At 43.8% G+C, this 14,109-nt stretch overlaps 1 protein-coding gene across 8 annotated transcripts in view; it reads right to left on the minus strand.

The window, feature by feature from the left end:
• Positions 1–14,109, minus strand: part of SMARCA2 (SWI/SNF related BAF chromatin remodeling complex subunit ATPase 2) — a 179,900-nt gene that overhangs the window by 153,575 nt on the left and 12,216 nt on the right. For all 8 annotated transcript variants that reach the window (XM_060610133.3, XM_060610139.3, XM_060610135.3 and 5 more), the window contains exons 2-4: positions 11,455–11,715; positions 7,841–7,970; positions 1,074–1,460 (exon numbers count right to left, since the gene is read on the minus strand). In XM_060610133.3, the coding sequence (XP_060466116.1) occupies positions 1,074–1,460; positions 7,841–7,970; positions 11,455–11,679 (742 nt within the window). In that variant the 5' untranslated portion in view covers positions 11,680–11,715. The remainder of the gene's footprint in view (positions 1–1,073; positions 1,461–7,840; positions 7,971–11,454; positions 11,716–14,109) is intronic.

The raw sequence follows: 14,109 nt of genomic DNA on the forward strand, positions 1-14,109 counted from the left end.
CCCTGGGAATTCAAAATTCCCTGGGATTCAAAGCTCTAATCAGGACAGAACCATAAACTCTTTGCTTACCTGGTGGTTAACAAAAAAAGCCTGCCAGAGAAAATAAAGTGCGTGGAAGCTCATCCCCTAGCCTCCTGCACCTCTGAATTCTATCAGCGGGATCAAGCCAGACCACCAGAAGGCCCTGGAAAGGACTATCTCATCTCCACCTGTTACATAACAGCACAGCTTAAGCTTTGATGCCGGGGTATATATAAGAAATAGGCCATGTGGATTCTGTTACTCGGTTTATTATGAACAAATGTCACTGATGCCTGTCACGCAGTGTCTTTTATAATAATAATAATAATAATAATAGCGGTAATTAAAAAAAATAATCCCACCCGGAGAATCTATTTTATTGCCTCATGCTAGAAAACGCTCCGTTTTCCTCTGAGACACCGGTGAGCTACTTGCTTCTGAAAGGTGAGGATTTGGTACCAGACCCTCCCCCCCACCCCACCCCTTTCCTGACTGCCCGGAAACTAGAGTCCACTTGCTCGGAGGCAACAGCCATTGGAGCTCTTGTCGGCCCGTGTCCCTGACCTCCCTGACCCTGATTTCTATTCCCTTTGCTTCTGATTTCCTACCTGACCATGATTTTACTGCAGGTGTGCTCCTTGGAAGCCTCCCTCAATGCTTTTCGCAACACAAACCAGGTAGAAATAAATAAGTCAACCAACCTAAGATGGCTCGCGGGGACCGGATTCTGGGGGCGCATTTTGGCGATGGGACGCACCGCGTGCAGGGTTCTTAACCTGGGGGTGGGGGGCGGTGTGCACGGGCTTCCGACAGGCCTTGAACCTCTTGGAAGAGAATGCAGAATCACGGGGGACACACCGCCTCCTGCCTCAGACTCTACGGCACAGGAGCCCAAGGATCCTGGCCAAGTGAGCGAAGACACGACAGCCAACGAGGTACAACAAAGGGCTAAGTCAGCCCTGGGCTTCGGGCGACCCAGCGCTTGCGCACCAGGAGCAGTCCTTATCCGAGCCGGAGCACCGCGTTATTCATTGGGTGGCACGTTAACCTACCAGATGGTCTGTTGTAGTTAACAAGGGCCTGCTGCTGCGGCTGCTGTGCCTGCGGCTGGGGCTGCGAGGGCGGCTGGGGCTGCGGCTGCGGCTGCTGCATGCCGGGCAACGTCCTTTTCCCCTGCACTGCAAGCTGCAGCGTTTCGGGGAGGGGCTGGCCGCGGGCCAGCATTTTGTAAGCTAAAATCTGAGCTCGCAGCTGATGCAGCTGGACGGGGCTGAAAGGCGAGGGACCTCTGTTGGGCTGGCTCATCGCCTGCGGATCGCCCGACAGGAGGGGCCCCGGCTGGCTGGGCGGCATCTGGGGTGGGGTCGGGCCGCCCCCCGACATAGGACTGGAGACGTGCTCTGGGGCTCCCAGCGGAGACGGGTGCGGCGACATGTAGCCTGGAATAAAACAGGAGAGGAGATCACACGCTGCCCCCAGTGACCCCCGAGGGCCAGGCATTCCTGGCTACTGGGATAATTTTCTGCAACAGCACTGCCTGTTTAGAGGAATGTAGGATATATACCATTCAATAATCACAGAAGTACATGGAATTATCAAATTTCTATACACCAGAGGCACATACATTAAAATTTTCTAGGAGTCACATTAACAGGTAAAAGAAACAAAGCTCATTTTAATAATGTTTCACTGACATCAACAAACCCCAAAATAGTATCATTTCAAAATATAAAAATTATTAGACATATTTTACATTCATTCTTTTTTTTTTCATACTAAGTCACAACACACCTCAATGAGTAGAAGCCACATGTCGAGTGATCAAAGACCGCATGTGTCCTAGAAGGTAAACTGTCAGTGGCTGCCATATACCTAAATGAAAGGCACCAGGGGAGAGCAGTATACATTAAGACTGGCTTCAGCTGACAGAACAAAACCTGGAGGTGGGTTCGATATCGCAAAAGGGAATGAAGAGTCTCTTATGAGGACAGCAAATGATTATCTGGTTTATTATTATGCACAATTATTGAGGGCCTCCACTGTTGTAGGCACTACCCAAGTTGAGCGCTCCCTCGAAACAGAGCCTGACGGAAGGATTGAGTGTGAGTGATTTGGGCGAAAGGTGCGGGGATACTGGCAGGGGTATAAAAAGGTGGCATAAGGCAGGGACGGCAGCTGCTAGAGTGGGTATCTGCAGATTCATCTCTGGTAGACGCTCAGGGACATAAGGTGAAATAACTTGCCTCCAAATTATCCCAGGGAGCTGGGGGAGGAAGAAACTTGAGGTATTTACACTCTCAGGATCATCAGTCACTGCTTATGTCACCGGTGACGACTCTGGGGGATCATTGGTCCCCAGGGACTCTTCTAGCTGTGGGTAAGAGGGACTGAAGTCAGCTGAAGGCAACATGGTGATCTGGCCAGCGGCTTTTAGGCTAGTGTGAGCACAGACATGGTAAGGAGAATTAAAAGGATAGGAGTGGAGTACACATTATTTCTTTAATCCCCACAACATCCTCAGAGGCTATGTGTTGTCCCCTCATTTTCAAATTTTTATTTTTATGTATTTTTTAAATGTTTATTTGTGAGAGAGGGAAACAGAGAGCATGAGTGGGGAAGGGGCAAAGAGAGAGAGGGAAAGAGGATCCAAAGGGGGCTCTATGCTGACAGCAGACAGCCCGATGCGGGGCTTGAGCCCATGAACCGTGAGATCACGACCTGAGCCAAAGTGGGACACTTAACCAGCTGAGCCACCTAGGCACCCCCACCTCATTTTTTTTTAAATAAGGAAACTGAGGCTCAGAGTGTGAGTGAGTTACCCAAGGTCACACAATGAGATCTCTGTAGCTCCGAAATTCAAACCAAAGCCCGTGTGATTCCAATGTGTACATGTTCTCTCCAGCGTCTAATATTAATCTGGTTTTATAAAAAATAAGTTAGAGACTCGAAAGTATCACTAATCCTTCTAGAACCATTTACAATATGACATAAACATGAGAGGAATCTGTTTGGGCTTATAAGAGATCTACATGGGAAACTTAAGAATACTTTTCTTGGGGAAGAAAAGTCAAAAATGCATAAAATACTTCAAGGAACTCATTTTCAGGAGATGAACTGCATATCCCGGCCAAAGAATTCCTGGAAAAACATATGACCGAGCACTATTGCAGGGAGACCCAAGGTGAAGTGAAGGAGGGAACAAGGCGGCCTCCTGCAATCCTAAAGCCTGTCCCAAATTCAAACTAAGTGCTAATTAATCAAATCACTGATGTCCTAAGACACAGTATAAAATATTAAAGGTCATTGCCTTTTAATAAATGTACTTGAGTCACAATTATCATAAAGGTCATCACACCCGTGGTTATTAGACATCTGCTTTGTGTTTGAGCCCACGTTGGGATTGGGCTGAAAGAGCTCTGTGCGTCCACGTGGGATCACAGAGGCCCAAGAATATCTGACCAACAGTGACTGGGGACTCAACTGTCACCATGTGCAAAACTAGAGGGGGAAAAAGGGATGTAACTTCTTGTATGTCGAATTGCCAAGGGAAACAAATTTCGTCTGATCCTCTAAGACAAGGGTAGGTTCTGTCCAATCAAAGGGTGGGAGAAGTAGAGCTCCATTCAGAGAAATTCTGCACTGAGGATCCACTGACTCCTGTTCTCCAAATCCCTACTTCATAAGGAAATGCAAAACCACTCAGCCACTGGGGTTCTAGTTAGTCATAGAAGTTGGCCAAGAAAATGCCCTTGAACCTGAAAGCAGCCTACAGGGCCAGCAGACATGTACAGCCCAGTATGCTGCCACTTAAAACAGAAAAGGTTTAGATGGGACCCACAATATACACCTAACTTTGTCATGAACATTCTTCCTTCTTTTTTTTTTTAACCTTTATTTATTTTTGAGACAGAGAGAGACAGAGCATTAACGGGGAAGGGGCAGAGAGAGAGGGAGACACAGAATCGGAAACAGGCTCCAGGCTCTGAGCCATCAGCCCAGAGCCCGGCGCGGGGCTCGAACTCACGGACCACGAGATCATGACCTGACCCGAAGTCGGACGCTTAACCAACTGAGCCACCCAGGCACCCCGGACATTCTTCCTTCTTAATGAGGCTTACATTTGCCCCTTCATTGTAATGCTGGCGCAAAATGGGAATTTGTTCCTTAGGAAGCAGCTTCCTGACACCATTTTGGCCAACCCTCTACCTACCACAGAGGGAGAAACCTGCTACCAAAAACTTCCTGCTGGCATTTTCATAGTAGGAGGGATACTCCTTCTACATTAAAATGGGTCATATGTCTCCCGTCTTCTGGTCTCTCCTATTTTCTTCAGGTCATCAATTATAGCTTACCCCAAGATAAGTCACAGGATGCCTAATACAATGGGCCAAAACACCAGACAATCCAGTCTAAACTCAACTGTTAACCAAATTGCTCTTTTAAACTGTGGAGTACAGGCAAGACAAAGCAAGGGAGGAAGGTGAGACAGTTACATCAGGGACAGTGATTAAGTTTACCTCAAATTCACTACGGAAGAAGCTGAGAGAGGAATAAAAATCATTTTCCAGAATTCGTCAATGCAACCAAGTTTCACCTCAAATGTGACAAGAAGAAACTGGGGATGGGAATTTTTTCCCCCCAGAAAATACAGGGGATGGTAATAGAATCATTCTATCACAGTATGACGTTAAAAATGTGACAGTGTTTCAGCTAAAGAGAGAGAGATTTTTTTTTATCCTACATTCCATAAAACTTCAGGAAAAAACAGAATCTAAATGATGATACAACATAACATATTTTAGTAATTATCTTTAGTTGAGAAAACGGGGTGAGGAAATTGCCTGAGAGTGAATATACATTCGTCTGCAAGATCCCAGTGTTGATATGGAGTGTACTCTTTTTGAACTAGTCTGATTTGCTCATTCGAAAGTGGTCCAAAAGTGGCAGTTTTACTTCCCTGGTCTTCGAGGGCCAATATCTCCCCAGTTTCACCTTGCCTCAGAGAGAAGCAGTCACATCTCTCCTTTTAACAATCTTGAACTTATAAGTGCCAATTTTTATATGAATTTTCTCTTTGCACACACACACACACACACACACACACACTCACACACACACACATTAAGTATTATATACTTGCCTTGGAAGACTTTTTCTATCCAACGGACTAAAAATAAACAACGTTATCACTGAGACCATAAGGTACACAATTCAGCATTTATTGAAGGAAATGGTTTTCCTTCTCAACCAATACCTTAAAATAACCTAATATGTTGCTAGGTAGTTAAAGCTGGCAGCCTTCCAATCAATGCCACACCTCTCTATACCTGTGTGTTTATAAATGGCTTTTTACAATGGGGTTTTTAAAGAGACATGCTATTACAGAGTCTAAATTCTTTTTAGATCATTATATAGAATAAGACTCCATTATACCAATACTACTTTACTCAAAACTATGCTTTTAAATAACTCATTCCCCAGCCTGCAATGCACTTTGCTAGTTTGGAGAAAAATATTACGTGCTAATTCTGATTCCATTTAAATGCAGACCTCTACATTTCCAAGTAATTAGAACTTCCTAAAATTACATAAAAATTAGTATCTATTTAGAATTATTGACTTGTGAATGCATCAGGTCACTTCTCTGCCTACATGAATGAAATTAACTAGGTATCTATCCAGTTGTGTGCTAGATCCTGTGCCAACGTCTTGGAGATTCCAAGCGGAATAAGAGGAACCAAGCAATGAGAGCAATTCTAAGATACATAAAAGTAAAAATGCTCACGTAAAGTTCATGCATTGGAAGTGTTTTGTGTTGGGAGTTTTGCTCGGACCCTATGACTAGAGGTACTGCAAAGCTGGGAGCAGAGAGAACAAGCACCTGGCTTCGAGAATTACTGAATGTCACTCGTCTACATCTCCCAGACAGTACAAATGAGGTCTATATTGGCTCTGTGAATGCACCTGGCTTGCACCTGGCTCCTTAATATTTAAATGTTAAACCTGGCAGTGCTGTCTAAATCCATTCTTGAACACTGAATGGGTCAAATGTTTTCTTCCTATACTGCAAAAAGGCCCAATGAATCAGGCTGCTTTTCTGACAACACATGGTAGTCAACATTTGGTGAGTCCTCTGTGACCCTTAGACCTGCCTGCCATCAAAATTCAGGTCGGAGTCTGGGATATTCAAAACCTGCTTAGACATTAATGACGATACACTCCTATGCCTCCATGATTTGCTTATTTATGTATCTGTTAAAATTGTGAACACACTTCTCTAAATCCTCAGTCAAAAAATCTCTCCTCGGATGGATGGATGGCTGATCATGAATAGAGAAAAAGACTACATATATTAAACTACAAAGGAGTATGCACACCAACACATAAACCACAAACTTTGAATTATATATCAACATATTAGGGTTAACTGGTCCTAGATGAATGCATGCCCTTGCATGCTGAAATGATCATTAAATGACTGTGAAAACAGGTTACATTGTACTCAAAGACTTGGCTGTATCTTTACTATGTCTTAGGGAAGAAGGCACCAAGGAGAAGAGAAATATACCATAGATTGATTGGCCATTGTTGTGAGTTGAATTATGTCCTCTGCAGAGATATGCTAAAGCCCTAACCTCTAGAACCTATGAATACAACCTTATTTGGAAACAGGATCTTTGCAGACGTAATCAAGTTAAGATGAGGTCATAATGGATTAAGACCCTAAACCAATGACTAGTGTCCTTATGAGAAGAGCGAAATCTGGACACAGGCACAGACACTCAGGAAAAATGTCACATGGAGACCAAGACACATTGGAATGAGAGATCGACAAGCCAAGGAGTGTCAAGCTCTCAGCCACCAGAGGCTGGGAAGAGGCAAAACAAGATTCTTCCCCAGAGCCTTCAGAGAGAGCACGGACTTGCTGATACCTTGATTTCAGGTTTCCAGACTCCAGAACCATGAGAGAATAAATTTCTATCGTTCTGAGCCGCCCCCCACCCCCACCCCACCACCGGTTGGTGGGAATTTGTTATGGTGGCCTTAGGAGACTAATGCAGCCACCCACCAGCAACGACAGGTAATTCCGCTGCCAGAAAAAAGCCACCTTACAGACAACATAAGAGCATGCAATCCAAGGGACACGGTGGCTCATCTTACCTTCACATCTATGCTGTCATTTGGAGGCAGAGCTGGATTCTCCTTCTGGCCCCGTCACTTACTGGATGTGTAAACTTAGGAAAACACGGTAAATTCTCGGAGCTTTAACTTCCCGTCTGTAACACTGGGGTGCCCTAATTTACCTTACAAGATCACGAGAAAGAATCTGCATAAAGTACACAAAGCACTCTGTAGACTGCTTGGACGCAGGGTGGCTAGTAGAATTTATTAGTATTTTGGAAATAAAACTGTCCATATAAATCATAGTTGTGTTGGCGGGGGAAGGGGGAAATGAGCCTGCAGGACTCGATCTCCCTTAGACACATTCTTTGGAAACCACAGTTAAAATAACCAATAAGAGGGGCGCCTGGGTGGCTCGGTCAGTTGAGCACCTGACTTCAGCTCAGGTCATGATCTCGTAGTTTGTGGGTTCGAGCCCCGTGTCAGGCTCTGTGCTGACAGCTCAGAGCCTGGAGCCTGCTTCAGATTCTGTGTCTCCGTCTCTCTCCGTCCCTCCCCTGTTCATGCTCACTCGCTCGCTCGCTCTCTCTCTCTCTCTCAAAAATAAATAAATATTAAAAAAATAAATTAAATAACCAATAAGAAAGATGAAAGTCTATGGAACTGAGCCAATGTCAGGTGTGGAGCAGACACAAACCTTGGCTGTGTTGATCCATCGGACTCTGGGGAGGACCCATGCCTGGGTGCGGTGGCCGCATACCGGTGCCCTTCATGGATCCACAATGGATATCTTCTACAATCCCCTTGTCGTGCATACCATCGATGGGCTGAAACATGTCAAGGACGTCAGTTAGATGTCACTTCAGCTACAAAACATATAGTTGGACCTTGAAGATCCCTCATGTTTAAAGTCTTCAAAATTGTGGCACAATTTTCTCTGGCTCACATGACAATCATCTATTTTTATACCTAGACTACCTGTATTATTATAGGTCTTACATATATTTTATAGATGGGCACAAAAAAATAAGACTATATCAACAAGGCTAGCAGAACTATCTGTAAGTCAAAGTTAAGGCTGTAAACAGCTGGATTTTTTTTTTTTTTGTAATGTCAAAAGCCTATAGATAAAAAGTCCTGCTCACAAGGGAGACAAATAGAAGTTATTCTTCTAAACCATTTTAAGTAAGTTCTGAAACCTGTTGTACATTGAAGTTATAGTGCAAAGTCAGAAGGGAGACTATTTGAAACATCTGTGATGGTCTATTTTTTGGTAAGTTTTTTTTTTTTTTTCCCCCATCAGGGAGGAAAGAAGACTATGGAAAGTTTTAAAGTCGAAATTGGAAAGTTCCATGCAGTTGGGAAAAGAGGAACAGCCGCAGTGGAGCAGACTACTTCAAGGGAAGGAAGGTCCAATGGACAAAGCTATACCCTGGAGAGAAGAGGTCCTGAAAACGTTTCAAGGCAGAGTTTGGAAAAAAGTTAAGAACGCAGGGACTGTTCACAGGACGTGAGGCCTCGTATGTAACAGGCACATGATAAAGAGCCATTGAGCTGACATTAATCCAATCCAGAATTGGGCAACGGAGCATATGTTTGAAAAAAAGGAAAAGTCTATTCCTCCCCACACTGGAAGAGCAATTTTCAGAACAGCCTGAAAGAAAGATTTCCAGGAGTTTATAGAAACCAAATGACTTCAAGTAAGAAAGTATGAGTGTTTGCAGTTTTACAGAAAGGAAAGTTAATTTCTGCAGAGTCAAAAGCGCGCACTTGAAAAGAGGAAAAATTTACCATAAAGAGGATGTTCAGAAGAAAAATGGGAAGAATTTGGGATAAAGAGTGTCTCTGAGTCTGTTAAATAGTAATAATAGGGAAGAAATCAAGGCAACAGAAGCAGATGTATTTAGGCCACTTGTTTATTTATTTCCAGCGATGTTGAAAAGCGAAAAGCTGAATCTCAGAAGGAGAAGGAGGAGAAAGACAAGGAACAAAGCTGCCTGTAAAAGGACTCTAAAAAAGGGAAGGCATCTGGTCAGCAGGTGTGAACTCTAGGCGCTTAAACAGGTCCCCACGCAGGGCATCATCAGAGGGGCTGGGATTATGGAAAAGCAGGATGGCAAAAAAAAAAAAACCTCAGCAAAGCAAAAGAAAATGAAACAAAAAGGAGTATCAACGGGGCAGGGGGCGGTGTGTGGAAGGGAAGACAGTATGGGAAAATGTGACAAAAACACTAGGTCACAAAACAGAAGGGACCAGAAGAGATAATCACCAAAAAAATCAATCCAGTGCAAAAACCTACCACGGACCCAACACTCAGTCATACATTCAAATGCTTAAATGCTTAAATAATACTAAAGCCTAGATAAAGCTTTCCTTCACACTTTATCTTTCATTTGGGAGGCAAGACAGCCTCAAACCGTCCTGGAATTCTTTCACCCAGTTGGACTAAGGCCTATTAGTGACAGATCAGACCTATAATAGCTCCCAAATTAATTTAATAGGGACACAAGACAATGTAATGACTTCAGTATGTCTGTATGTTCAATATGTCTCCTAAAGACGACGATATGAAAAACAAGCAGCTTTATTTCTTTAGATACCTGAAACGCTAAAAACATGTTTAAAAAAAAAAAAAAAACCCAAAAAACGAAAAAGCAGAGAGAGAACCTGGGGATATTATAGGGATAGGCATGGTATGTCATTAAATGAAAAGAGGAAGTTTCAGAGTAATTAATAGTGATGCTATGATTATTCGATTATGGTAAAAGGAAAAACAAACAGAGAAAGTCAGACCTATATATGCAGATGTGTGCTTACACAGTACTTTTACTGAACAAGGAGAAAAGTAAGGCTGGGAAAGTAAGCACAAAGCTGTTACCTGGGGTGAAGCCAGGATTAACCATTTCTTTCTTTTTTTTTTTAATCATTGTTTAATGTTTATTCATTTTTGAGAGAGATAGAGTGTGAGCAGGGGAGGGGCAGAGAGAGAGGGAGACACAGAATACGAAGCAGGCTCCAGGTTCTGAACTGTCAGCACAGAGCCTGATGCAGGGCTCGAACTCGTGGGCTGTGAGATCCTGACCTGAGCCGAAGTTGGACGCTTAACTGGCTGAGCCACCCACACGCCCCTAACCATTTCTTTCTTTAGCTCAGTATGGTTTTACTTTTCAAAAGAAGTATATATTACTTTCCTGATTTGAAAATCATCACATAACAAAATTTGTAAAATAAAATAATAAATAAATAAATAAATAAATAAATAAATAAATAAATAAAATTTGGGCTCTGATGCTTTACCTTAAAATGGGCCTGTATAGTCCTACACAGTTAGAGGAAAGACTTGCTTTATTTTGCTGGAATCTTTCTGTTTTAAACCAGCATCTTCCACGGCTTGCCTACTTTATACCAAGGGGCAGCCCCACCACGCCTGTCATCTACCTGTGACGACATCCAAAAAGGGGATGGAAAACCTCTATGTGTCTCATCGGGTACAGCCCTGAGGTCACGTGCTGTGGCCTCACTGATTTCCACTGGCTAGTAGAGCAAACTCCCACAGGCCCTTGCTGGCTTTCTCCAAAGGCTGCTCTCCCTTCTCTGCATCTCCCTCAAAGGCCTGATGCCAAGTTGTACTGATAAGATCATCCCTGCAGCAACAATCCAAGCCTCATAAACAGAAGATTATTATAACCCTAGTCCAGAAACGAACAGATAGAGACCTGCACTCTGCAAACTCCCAGCCCTCTTCCAAAATCAGAGTAAAGCCACTTGACACGGGGATAGCATAGTGCATTTTAGGGATTCCCGAGAAACTATTTTATTTCGATACAGTCTTTTAAAAACATCCCTTAGGAAATGACTTGTTTTCTTTTCACTCTGTGGGATCTCTTTTTTTTTAAATAAATGTCAACATTTTTAGGGAAGGGTCAATTTCAATACCTCCATTCGCGGATGATATGTTATTTAACATCTACGGTTGGAAAAGAACCAAGACTCGCTCACTAATACACTTACTCACCAGGCCAAGGTACCTGCAACCTACAAATCACAGACTGTCAGAACTGCATATTCTATCTAGTCTTTTGCGAAAACCCAAGATCTGATCTTCCTGTACAACATCTGTAACAATAAAAAGAGCCTCAGAACGTATGTTTTTAATAACATACAAGATAAAACAGAGTCCTAGCTTGATTCTCTTGTTAACAATAGTAGGGGAAAAAAAAAGAGAGAGAGAGAGAGAGAAGGGGGGGTTATCAGGGATATTAGCCATCCATGACTCAGAAGACAAGAGTGAACAAGAAAATGAACTCTTACCTTATGCATTTGATGTATGCCTTCCTGCGGGAAGTCGGCAGACCCCATTGTTGGCATAGGGTGTGAGACACTGGGAGGTCCGGGACTCGGCCCCATCATACTGTGGACAGAACCTGGGGATGGTCCGGGTCCTGGACTAGGTCCAAGAATTGGTCCAGGAGAGGGTCCGGGCCCTGGCGAGGGCCCTGGATGGGGCATCGCGCCAGGGTCTGTGGGCGTGGACATCTACTTCTCCTGTCTCTGCCAGTCAGTAGAGTGATACTGCATTGGAAAGAAGAAAAGAGAAAGGAATGTCTTAAGCATGATGTTGAGATCAGAATGAAACAGTTGTTAGTATTTGATGGTGCCATTTCTATAACAAACATCAAACAGAACTGCCCTGTCTCGTCCAGATGTTTGAGTGAGTGTGATATATATCCATCTGCCCTAGTCTTTATGAAGACCACTTGTTTAAAAGGAAAAAAAACAACACTCTAAATGATTCCCCAGAAAGATATAAATCATCTAAGATACAAAAAAGACTCACTGGAGAAACTCAAATTTAACACATAAGCAGAATTCTAAACAAGTTTGAAATTTATTACCGAAGTCAACAGATGCTGTTCATTACTTACTGGCTTGGGCACCTGACGAATCATTAACCCCCCAAAGCCAGTAAAATATAAAACCCCTAAGAAAGTTTTCATAATCAAGACACGTTTTCATAAGTAAATGAGCATTCGAAACTTCACAGAGAACCCCAGATAGTTAAAAGGAGAAAGAAGTACAATTTCAGAAACTGACAGTGAAAGGGAATGCCCGTTGGGGGGCGAGGGAGAAGCGGGGGTTGCCCGGGTCAAATGGATAGATGGGTCCAAATACCCAACATGTCACAACCACCGGCTGAGACCGAAATGCAGTGTCGGCACATGTACCAAAACAGCTCCGTGCCCGGCACCGAGCAAGCAGCCAGTCCTCATGCAGCCTTATCTTCCCCACCACCTCCGCCGTACCAGAAGCGATCAGAAGAAACAGTTTAAACTGCGGTTCCTCCTGCCAGCTAAGTAACTGCCGACCACTTGGAGAGTTGAGGCCACACATTCATCCTCAGCTTCTCTGTGGTCCCAGATTCCCAACAAGAGTCATCCATGACTACTGGATCGGGCCCAGCACAGACTAGGTGTGGAAATTCCGGGGCTCTGATTTCGGCAAACAGTCCATCACCCACACTCCAAGATTTCTTGGCATCCTCCCCCCTCCCTGGGGAAATGCCTCACGGTGTGGGTACATCTCACATCTTGGAAAGGAGCCAAAACGAGCAAATATGCTGTTTCCCAGATTCCGATGGACATCAATGAAGACCACTGGTGAGAGGAAATGTGACACTGGACCTTTCGTTATCAGGGCCCGTGCACCTGTACATGCAAACACTTTTCTGCTCTCAGACAACCTCCCAGAACACAGAATGAGACACCCTAAGTGAATTTGCTTACCCACTGCTTAGCGGCAGGGGTGGAATTAACCATAGGGGCCCAGGCACTCACAGCCAGGGTATTTCCACGCGGTGAAATGAGGTTAAAGGGGAAACACATCGAAAAGCCACATTAGTTCCATTCTTAGCTCCCTGCTTGCTTTCACCTCCTGCTAAATCACTGGAATGCAAGGGTCTTGCTCTTCTGCACTCCTCTGTGTCCCCGCATGTAGGAAGTGCTCAATAAAAAAGAGACGTAGTAGTGCCTGGGTGGTTTGGTCAGTTGAGCATCTGACACTTGGTTTCAGCTCAGGTCATGATCTCACAGTTCGTGGGTTCGAGCCCCACCTCGGGCTCTGTGCTGAAAAGCTCAGAGCTTATTTGGGATTCTGTCTCTCCCTCTCTCTTCCCCTCCCCTGCTCATGCCCTCTCTCTCTCTCTCTCTCTCTCTCAAAATGAATAAACTTTATAATATTAATAATTTAAAAAAAAAAGTGTGAATAAACAGCCCAGGAATGCCAGGAGCAAAGTATTAACAGAGTCAGTTATTTTATAAATAAAAATTAGAGAGTAATCTGTGCCTGAGCTATGTTCACACAAAGAGATCCAAGGAGTGTAGGCAAGAATTTAAGCCATTCTGATAAATGAATTAGGGCCAAAACAGGGAGCAGTGGGAGGCTACCTGGGAGTGATTGTAACAGTATTTTGCTGATCCAAGACGGGACTCAGAACCCAGCTGAAGTGGTTTCTAAAACAACAGGGAAGCTTCAAGGGTGAATTATAGCCTTGGATCCACTAGAGAGCCAAATGTTATTATTTATTCTTTGTGATTAACAAAGCAGGCGGAAGTAACTGTTTTTTGGTTTTGGTTTTTTTTTTTTTTTTTTTTTTTTTTGCATGCCACTCCCTCACATATACACTGGTCCAGTCAGCATTTTAAATTTAGGAAGCTGACGTCAATTCAGAGGTACTACAAGTTATAATGTTCTTTCATGTATGTCAGCAAACTAATACACCCCTTTATTTTTTAGTGAATAAAAGGAAATTGCTTACTTCCTGTTATGGTTTACCTTGAAATGGGCTTCAATAGCTGTTACCGTAACCTACCCCAAGTCTGAACAATGAAGATACAAATGCTCGGCCAGGAGCCCCACTTTCCACGTTTCACGTTTTGATCTATGTTCTCCCGAAATACTGCTCTGTGC

The sequence above is a fragment of the Panthera onca genome, chromosome D4, assembly GCF_046562875.1.
Source record: "Panthera onca isolate mPanOnc1 chromosome D4, mPanOnc1 haplotype 2, whole genome shotgun sequence".
NCBI classification, from domain to species: Eukaryota; Metazoa; Chordata; class Mammalia; order Carnivora; family Felidae; genus Panthera; species Panthera onca.